We start from the raw sequence: 10,871 nt of genomic DNA on the forward strand, positions 1-10,871 counted from the left end.
TTTTACTATTGGTTTTGTAGATAAAACTCTTTTTAAATTATTCCAAGGCGATCATACTTTATTAGTGCAAATATATGTTGATGATATCATATTTGGGTCATCTAACCCCAAATTATGCAAAAAGTTTTCTAAGATGATGCAGGACAAATTCGAGATGAGTATGATGGGAGAACTAACATTCTTTCTGGGATTGCAAGTCAAACAGATGGAAAAGTGAATATTCATTAATCAAGCCAAATATACAAAAGAACTTCTAAAGAAGTTTGGAATGGAGAATTGCTCCGCGGCTAGTACTCCAATGAGCGCTTCAATCAAATTGGATAAAGATGAAGCTGGACCTCCAGTAGATCAAACTCTTTTCAGAGGACTTATAGGTTCCTTACTCTATCTGACAGCAAGCAGACCGGATATTATGTTCTCAGTCGGTCTGTGTGCAAGATTTCAATCTGATCCGAAGCAATCTCACTTTATTGCCGCAAAGAGAATTCTAAAATACCTTAAGGGCACTCAGAATGTTGGCTTATGGTATCCAAAAGATTTTAGTTTTAATCTAATTGGTTACTCAGATTCAGATTACACAGGTTGCAGAATTGATCGTAAAAGCACAAGTGGGACTTGTCAATTTCTTGGTGACAGACTTATTTCTTGGTTTAGTAAGAAACAAACTTCCATCGCTACTTCTACAGCAGAATCAGAATATTTAGCAGCTGGAAGTTGTTGTGCACAATTGCTCTGGATCCAACAGCAACTCAGAGATTATGGTGTTAATTCATCTGAATCACCAATTTTCTGTGATAACTCAAGTGCAATTGCTATAACATACAATCCAGTTCTACATTCCAGAACAAAGCATATTGATATTCGGCATCACTTCATCCGAGATCATGTCCAAAAGAAAGATGTTCGTCTGGAACATGTTTCAACTGATCTGCAAGTTGCTGATATATTCACCAAGCCTCTATCAGACGCTAAGTTTTCTTATTTTCGAAATGTTAAGCACAGGTTTAGGGGGAATATATGCCTAACTCTTAATATTTGCTTATACCAGAACAAAGCATCAAATGAAAACATAAAATTTTCTTCATTCATTAATTTTCTTCCTAGTTTACACGAGCCAGATCTATCCTACTACGCATCTCTAGGCTCCAGTTGATCATCCAAGCACTTAGGGAACCTTGGCCATTGCAGACGTCATCTTCAAAGCAGATGTTCTGCATTTCATCTCGCTCTTCAAGGAGAATGCACAGACGAACTCCAGATGACTTCAAGACGTCTCGAATATTCTGAGTACCAAGCATAAATTTATACCAACGTATTCTTGCATATCTCCGACGATGCATTGCAGGAGACAATGGAGGAAAGTTAGCACGGTGAGGAGAGCGTAGAGCATCAAGGAAATGCCACATCTTCATTCCCCGCTCGAACACCCTTCTTCTGTATAGATCCTTCCGGATCTCATACTCTTGCTCAACAGATGGAACAATGGTGTTATCATTCTCTCTCGCCATTTACTCTTGTTATTTCAAATTATGTGTTGCTAAATGACTTCTAACTCTGCTTCTTATAGGAACAGATAAGTAGATGAAAGGACTTCGGCTGTTTCCATGAGTTTAAAACGTCTAATCATCTTTTGCTTATTTATTGCGGGAATTTAATCTGATCTGCCTAGATCGTAATAATCTTTCTTGAGATTCTCAAAACGTTTCTTATTCCCTTTTGACTTTATTGCAAAAATTGATTAGTCACAGACTACAAGTCCAATCATACTTATTCTATGTTATCTTCTGTGTATGTTGCTTCGTAACCTTCAAAATAAATTTATTACTTAACTCATTTCTTTTTGGAAAAACTTTCATCTAACTGTGGATCCTTTCATCCGACTAAAGATGAAACGCTTAGTACAACTTTATCTGGTTATTATGCTTCTTTAATTCAATATTGCTTATAGATTTCTTAAGTGTTTTGTTATGTATTACAAGTATCAATTCACACACAAAACGCAAATCTTATAAGATAAACATAATATTGCATTGCATATTTCAAAAGTGTTTCGTTACATTCATCATACCAACCTAATCATCTAGATTTGGCCTCATTGGCCCCCAAACCCTCTTTCTAACATCCACATCCAGACGCGATCTGTTCAACCACTCCAACACAACCGGATCAAAGCGTCTCCCCTTCAAATCACCTGCGTTGATCAGATGAGTGAGGACCTTCACCTCCTTCTTATACATCAGAAAAGAAACACCATGGTTCGAGAGAACCTCATCAACACTAATGGCGCCTAGCAACTCTTTGTACCTGTCTTTGCGATCCTCAAGCTCGCAAACATCTTCATACTTGCGCAGAGGAAATGAAGCCTGTTGATACATCCGAATCTCCTCAACCTTGAAATAGAGACGCATTACCCATTTCAGGATAAATTCCTGAAGCTCTTCCTTAAATTCCTCTAGAGACAGATGAGAACTCATTTTTTTTATCTAACTCTTTGTGCTTTAATTTTGAAATAGGATACTCGGAACATTCATCTGAGTGACCTATTTATAGGGGATCTATTTTCTTATTTTTAATTACTGTCTTTTCGTATTCCCAAATATTTTTTTTACCGCGTGAGTAGCACATCCCATTAGCCGCAACTTTTTGAATTTAAATCGATTGATTACGTCATTTATCACGCGCTAGGTTTTAAAACTTATCGAAAAATTAATCTTTTACACTTAGTATTCTTCTGAGCCCTAAAATTGCTTCTCTTTCGCAAAAGAACATATAACTCGCATTTACTCTTTCGATTCGCAGGAACAAGATGACGCCGATTACTCAAAACGTCATTCTCATCGGTTTTCACACGATATTCGATCTGACAGATCAAGGAATGGTGGATATGTTCAGAACGATTGAAGCATCTGGGCTGCGAAAATTTCTCGAGGGCGGGAAATTGCTTTACAAACAAGCCCTACCCAAATTTTTCCAGACGGCCAAAGTTGAAGATGATTCCATCTCTGCAAGTCTTGGTGGAGAATTTGTTCGAATCACCTCTACTCTTTTAACCTCTTCGTTTGATTTGCCAAGACAGGAAATTGTTGACTTTTCTTCCATCTCTGCCGAAACAAAGAAACAGATGAAGAGCATGTACTCCTTGACCAACAAGCCAATCCGAATTCCTTGCAAAAAGAAGGAATTGAAGATGAAATTCAGGATTCTGCACGACATTGTTGCCAAATCTCTTCTAGCCAAAGCAGGTTCTTTTGATGCAATTACATCTAAAAAATTTGATGTTATGGTTGCTATATCTGCTGGTATTTCCATCAATTGGTCTGTTGTTCTGTTCAATATTCTATCTGCTATGATAACTGCACCTACAGAACAATCACAAGGATTTGCAGTTCAGATCGGAGATATCTTGAACGATCTGAATGTCCATCTGGGACCTTCGTCTGCACTTCATCCGCATAAGACTTTGAATGAAAGAGCCATTGACGTTTACAAAGCTGCAGCTCATTGTATTCAAGCATGGTTCATCCCATTCGGATGAAATTGAAGACTTAACGCTCCAGGATGAATCTAAATCATTGAAAATCACATCAACAACGGAAGCTACGCCTACAAGAAGAACAATTCCTAGAAGAAAGACTACAGCAAAGCGAAAAGATGTAATTTATTCATCTGAATCCGAATCTTCTGAATCGGATCAAGTTACCCTCGCTGCCATTATTCCTCCTCATCCTCAGAAAAGAAGAAGAATAATCAGGCTTCCTCCTCGGATTCCACTGCCTCTTCAACCGGCACCAGTTCCAGCTATTCCTCTCTCTATGGTAGAACAAGTTGTTCCACCGGTGACTCAGCTAAACATCTCGGTACTTCAGTCTGGATTCTTCAAACAGCCTGATGATGTCCCAAATCTGTTATCCAACATTCAAATAATTATTGACCGGACTGCTGAACATATCATCAAAGATATGAATATGAAAATGAAGTTTTTTGATAAATGGGTCTTCCATCGGACTGAGGATCACTTTTCTCACATCAAGGAATCAAAGACACCGGACAGAATTGCTGCACTTGAAGTAAAAATTCTTGAATGGGCTGAAACTAAGATCATTTCCATAGCGTTGAACAGAAGAGAGTTTATTCATCTTAGACTACAGGAAAGCACTCTTCTAAAGCACATTCGAACAGAGAGAGCAAAATTCAATCCAGTCAGTCTGGATATCTTTGATAAAACTACTGCTTCAATCAATTGGAGAATGATGCAAATTTGATGTCAGCAAAGGCTTATCTTATGAGACAAGAATTTCCATCCGAAGCATCAGTCAGAGACCATCCCTCATCTTCCACTTCTGAACCAGATTAACTAGATGATGTTATTCTATCTGCCGACCCTCTCAATGCAAGCATCTCTTCAGTTAAGGATACTATTGTTTCAGAAGAGCCATCGCTCATCGCTGATATTCTCACAGATCAATCTGCCGAACAGATCAATCCAAGCATCTCATCTGTTAAGGATACTTCTATCCCAACAGAATCACTAATGACTGCTGTTGTTCTCACAGATCAAACTGCTGAAGATTTTCAAACCAAGGAACCTTTACTTCCTTCTACTCTAGAAGATGCATCAACTGTTCAAACCGTCCAAGAAGAAAAGCTTGATTCTTCTGCTGAGAAGGAAATAGAAGTGACCTTAGCGGCATCTACGATTTCCGACACTCTGCCATTTGAAACTACTATCGTTGCTGAAGACATTGTTGCAGATCAAGTTGCAGATGAATTACACGTCGATACATCTGTTTCGAATGACTTCCTTACTGAAGATATCGTCATGGACTCCCCAGAACAAAAAGATACTTCTGCTATTGATCCGAACACAGCAATGGTACGTTTTGATCCCTTGGCAGAACAAAATTCTTGTTTATCTGATGATTCTCTTATAAGAGGTTCTTATGAAAAATTGAAAATGGAGCTGCCTCCTATTCATAAGATAGCCAGGACTGATATTCTTCATCATATGTTCAATCCCTTAGCCGTTATGCTCAAAGATAAGATGAGTCTATCTGGTCTATCCCTCTCAGAGATTTCCATAAGAGATCTAGATGAAACATTCAAATTTTTGGAGAATATTGATCTTCCTCCTCCTGATGCCTCTGCTTCAAAACTTCAACTGTGTGATTCCATTCCTTCTGAAGATGCAGTACCCTCCTCTTCTCATCCGGCTCACGTAAGTCCAGATCAAAGCTTGACTAATTCAATCACTCAACTCTCTACTATAGTTGGTAAATTGCAAGCTAATCAGTTGCAGACTTCTACTGAGATTCGTGATTTCAAATCACATGTGCTGACACTAGTGAACAACATAAGTGAATCTGTTATGCATGTTCGAAGACAACAAGTGGACAAATATTTAAATATTCTCCGAAAGCTTGAAGGTCTCGAATCCTCCACTACGGCTCACACCAAACAGATTCATGACACTTTTGGTACTCAGATCACAGTTATTCTAGACCTCCTATCTGAAGGTGGTTATGCCAAAAAGGGGGAAAAGGTTACCGCATCAAGAGGCAAGGGCAAAGGAAAATATTAAAAGTCTTTTATCTGAAGAAAAGCAGAGACAAGCAGATCAAGTCAAGGAACTATTAATTTTTAACATTTATTTTGTCTAAAAATTATTATTTGATCTATGACAAGAATCCTTTTGAAAGCGTATTCGATGATGTCTTTATATTTTCGATCCGGATATTAACTTGGTTTTGACATCACCAAAAAGGGGGAAATTGTTGGAGATCAAACTCTAAAATTTCGGTGATTACAAAGTCAAAACAAAATCAAGTAAATTATGTAATCGAACCTATCAAATTTAAATAATAAAGATTTCTACGAAAGTTGCCAGATCAAACTATCGTGATCAAGATCAAACGCCACAAATCTTATTTCAACAGATCGATTGACACAAACAGTCAACAACCAAATCGAAGCATTATTCGAAATTTATCCATTGCTATAATTGAAGAAGACGACAAACTCATTTAATGAGAATTTGAACATTGATCGGCCTTCGCTCTAAGTCAAGGTTTGTGAAATCTGTACAAGATCTGTTGGCGGCCCCTTTTTCAGAAGTTGTTGGCGGCTCACTGATCACTTTTCAAGACTATATATATTCAAGTATTTTAAAGATTGAAGATACGAGACCAAGGAGTGAAAAATTACAAAGTAATCGAATTTTGAAAAAGCCTTCACTCAAAACCAGAAACTTATCAGATCAAAGTCTCGATACTCTGAGTTAGAATATATTTCAGATCGATCAAAGCCCAAAGAAATATTTCAATTCGATCAAGATCAAAGTCTATAGCTTTCCAGATCAAATCAACGAAGCATACTCTGTTGCTTCATTTTGTAAACTCTAAGTGGAAAAGTCGTTCTACTTTGAGTTAGAGTATTGCTAGGAGTTCCTTTCAAAAGATTGATTGGATTGGATTTGTACAAAGGGATTGTATAAGTCAAAGTCTTCTAGTGAAATCCTTCTGGAAACAGAAGAAGGGGTGACGTAGGAGAATTCATCTCCGAACATCCAGAAACAAATCTATCTCTTTACTGCTTTTATTCCATTTCATCTGCATTAGTTCTTATAAGCATTCAATCTGTGAGGAAGATTACTTTCGCCTGACTTGGTCAGAATCTTTCGAGCAGATCAAAAGTTTTAAGCAAATTAAAACTTCCGTCTGATTCTAACAAATCAGATAGAAGTACTCTTAAATTTTTGACCTTGCTAGTTAGCAAAACTAGACTATCAAAAAGAATAACTTGCTTCGCAATGTGAGATTCTTGACCTTGCTAGTTAGCAAAACTAGACTTTGGTTTTATTATATCGTAAAGGGTAATTAGTTCATTGTTACAACATTGGATTCTTCCTCAATTTTTGAAAGTTGATTGATATATGACTTACTTTTATGAAAAAACAAAATGTGACAAATCCAAAATTCAAACAAATTATTTTGGTATGAAAGAAGTGTTCTAATATAGTTAAGTTTACACACAATTTATTTTATGTCAAACTTTAATATATACTAGCATCCCTCGACCGTCGATGTGTTCATATATATTAAATTGTGATGATAAATAATATTTGTGTGAAACGTCAAGTGATTTTATTAAAATATAAATCTCAAAATATTTTTTTATAATAGTTTTGTGGGGATGATAATCATTAAAAAAATTCAAAAATATAGATAAAGATAAAAAAAATATTTTATTGAGAATATTGTCTCTTTGCACGCATTGTTGATATTTATCTAAACATGATAAATTTTTTTAATTTTAAAATCAATGATTTTTCTATACTTGTTATTACAAGTGTTGGATTATCTAAAAATTTTAAAATATAGATGATTAGATGAAGACAAGGTTATATTTTAAAATATAGATATAGATAAGATTGAAGATTTAAAAATTTGGAAAAAAAATTTTATCAATTATATCGTGAGATTTTGTATTCAGTGTATCATAATATTTGATAAATAAAATTTTTATATTTTGTACTGTACTTGTATCATTACTGATCTTTAAAAAAAAGTAATCAGTAAAATACAAAAAGCAGAATGCTTTGGTCCCATAAATAAAGAAAAGTTGCCAATGGGTCTTTGACTCAGGGTCCCATTCGGGATCAACCCTTTTTAGATAAATAAAGAAAAGTTAAAATTACAAACTAGAGTTGCCCCAATGTTATACTACAAGAATCAACTTCATATACTTTAATGTCTGTATACATATATACACAAACTCTCACAATTAAAGAAATCAAAGAGATTCATATGGAGAGTACTATTGTACATTTTGGTCATGAGCATCCACTGATGTTGGAGAAATCCGAGGAAATTCATCATCGCTGCAACGCATGTGGACTGTACGTGATGTTGAGTCCCTGTTATATGTGCACCATTCAAGGTTGCAATTTTTATCTCCACCAAGCTTGCTCACAACTCCCCCATCAATTGCACCATTATTATTGTGTTGGTCGATATGAATATGTTGAAAAACATGATCTTGCTTTGCTTTCAAAGCCGCGCAATGACAACTGTTTGTGCGGTTATTGTGGGAAATTGTGCGAGAATTTCACATACCATTGCTCCGAATGTGAATTTGTTGTCCATCCTATATGTGGGTTTCCCTTGGATATCCAAATAAACCACATTAGCCACCCACAACATCCCATGCTAGTTTTTGGAAAGGAGGCATCTTTGCTTTGTGATGCTTGTGGGAGAAAACATGAGGGTTATTTCTTCTCATGTCACAAATGTAATTTCTGGATTCACCAGGAATGTGCCTTGTTACCCAGCTTTGTTGAAGTTGAAGAGCATCAACACTGTCTCTCCCTTCTCTATTCTGCTTCCTCTTTGCTAGGCCTCTATATTGAGAGCGATACATGTCTAATTTGTTTGAAAATAGCAATTATCAAGTCTGGGATTTATTACTGTTTCCAGTGTGGAATTCTCGCTCATGTGGATTGTGCAATATCCCGGTCACGGAACAAGGACTCGGGTAACTAATTAAATTTACTTGTATATTAATTAATTAATTAATGTTTTCTATACATAACGTTAGATCATCAAAAAAAAAAAAACACATGTATATATATAAATTAAATAAATAATTTCTATGACAAAATTAATTTGCAGGCGCAATATTTCATATGCCGATTGTGTCGAGCGACATGTTTCTGGGTTCGATATTGCGTGCTATAGAAGTAAAGGAGGGCAATTCTATCAAAATGTTAGAAAAATACCACACTGATCTTTCTTTGGTGTTGATGGATGACAGTACTGCGCAAGATTTAGTTTGCAATGCATGCATTCAGCCCATTCATTCACCTCCATATTATAGATGTGGCGCCCATTCTCAATGCAATTTTCTCCTCCACAAATTTTGTTTGGATTTGCCTCTTTCTGTCAAAGATTCGGTTTATACAACAACCACTAACAACCTGTTCTCCCCGAGATTGGATGAATTCTTTTCTTTGTTTGGGTGTTTTAGTTGCCAAACGTATTGCAACGGATTCGGATACTTATTTGGTGAAAGCGATTCCATAGTCGACGATGTTGAATGTTCCTTGGCTCCGAGAGTCATCAATCATGATTCACACAAGCAACATCCTCTTATTCTTTCCACTGCATCAACACGAAATATTGAATCGTGGAAGTCGTGTTGTGGTAAATCATATTCTTCATACAGATACTTCTGTGATTTATGTAATTTCATGATACATATTGATTGTGCTCGTCTACCAAAATCAGTCACCCACAAATTCGACGAGCATCCCCTCACGCTAACATTCGCATCTTCTAATTCCACCGATGATGACATTTGCGAGTTCTGCGAAGAAGACATTGATTCCAAGTATTGGTTGTATCATTGTGTCGAATGTGACCAATCCTTTCATGTCAAATGTATTCCTTCACAAGGGGAATTTTCGAAAATCAAGTTTGGTGGTAGCGTGGAAGTGCCATGTCACAAAGATCATCCATTGACTTTGGTGAGGATGATGAATCTTGGCAGCCAAAGGTGTGGTTATAATTGCCACGAAATCATCCAAGGCTTCGAAGATGGAATGGCTTTACACTGCCAAGACTGTGATTTTTGGATTCATTTTCACTGTGGATATCGATCATGCCATGGAAAGGTCTCACTTCCCTATCAAGTTTTTAGTAACTTATAGTTGAAATCAGATAAATGTGTTTTGTTTGTTTAAATTACTTTTTCCAGTTGTCCATTCCATTCAATTACATCTTTGTCAAATGAATATTGTTAATCTAAAAAATAAAATAAAATGTAATTGTGCTTTTTCTTTTTCTTTTTGTTTTTTTCAAGTCCAAGTGTAAGTGTGCTGGAAACTGCCAAGTAGCCGGTGATCATTTACGAATAATTAATATTCCAAAATAAAAGTTACTTTTTATTATTACTTAATTACGTTGTTACAATTATAATCTTAGTATAAAATCAAGATTAACATACCAATGATTCTGAATAAGTTACGTAATTTATTACATAAAGTGTAAAAATTGGAAGAAAAAAGAGAGAGCTAGGGACGGATGAAAAGAATGTTAATTATAATTAGTGTATTGATGCACGCGTTGCGCGCTTGTATATAATATTTTTATAATAGATTTGATTTATATTCAAAAAATAGTAATATCATAGTTGTAAAAATTATCTAAAAATTAAACTGTAATTCGAAATATCAAAAAAAAAATTTTAAAAAAAATAGAAAACAAAATGTAATATCTATATGACATAAGGACAATTTTGACAAAACAAAAAATAGTGTCTAAGAGGGAGATTCTTTATAGGGTTAATTAAATATATCTCCGTTGAGGTTTATCAGAATTACAAAAAAAAACCCAACTAACTTTGAAATTTACATATACATTCTCTCAGGTTTATATCAAGCTTTCATTTATACCCGTTAACTTTAAAAATTACATATACCTCCCTATAATTTTTTAGATACCTTACAATTACCACCTTTTGTGCTTAAAAATTTAAAAATATGATTTTTTAAAAAAATAAGGGAAAAAATACAAAAATAATTTAAAATTAATTGAACTAAAATGGACATTAGTTCGGTTTACTTGACTAGCGTGGTTTGTAGGCTATTGCGTTAGTCTAGGGGTTTACCTAGTGCACAACAAAAGGCAGCGACGACAAGTTTCCATGTATATATATATATATATATATATATATATATATATATATATATATATATATATATATATATATATGTGTGTGTGTGTGTGTGTGTGTGTGTGTGAGTTCAATTGTGAATTTACTTGACTACCCATTTTCATATGTATTAATTAATGTGTTTTTCTCTTTCAAAAATTTGT

The 10,871-nt window shown here is 35.2% G+C and overlaps 2 protein-coding genes across 2 annotated transcripts; both read left to right on the forward strand.

Moving 5' to 3' along the window:
• Nucleotides 1-268: 268 nt before the first annotated feature.
• On the forward strand, nucleotides 269-1,073 carry LOC140860877 (secreted RxLR effector protein 161-like). The gene is made up of 2 exons (XM_073263881.1): nucleotides 269-1,002; nucleotides 1,049-1,073. Exons 1-2 carry the CDS (start codon nucleotides 269-271, stop codon nucleotides 1,071-1,073), a joined length of 759 nt encoding a protein of 252 aa, XP_073119982.1.
• Nucleotides 1,074-7,802: 6,729 nt separating this feature from the next.
• On the forward strand, nucleotides 7,803-9,703 carry LOC140860878 (uncharacterized). The gene is made up of 2 exons (XM_073263882.1): nucleotides 7,803-8,529; nucleotides 8,667-9,703. The coding sequence occupies exons 1-2, from the start codon at nucleotides 7,803-7,805 to the stop codon at nucleotides 9,701-9,703; spliced, it is 1,764 nt and encodes a 587-aa protein (XP_073119983.1).
• The last annotated feature ends 1,168 nt before the right edge of the window (nucleotides 9,704-10,871 follow it).

This window comes from Henckelia pumila, chromosome 4 (assembly GCF_033568475.1).
Source record: "Henckelia pumila isolate YLH828 chromosome 4, ASM3356847v2, whole genome shotgun sequence".
Lineage (NCBI taxonomy): Eukaryota > Viridiplantae > Streptophyta > Magnoliopsida > Lamiales > Gesneriaceae > Henckelia > Henckelia pumila.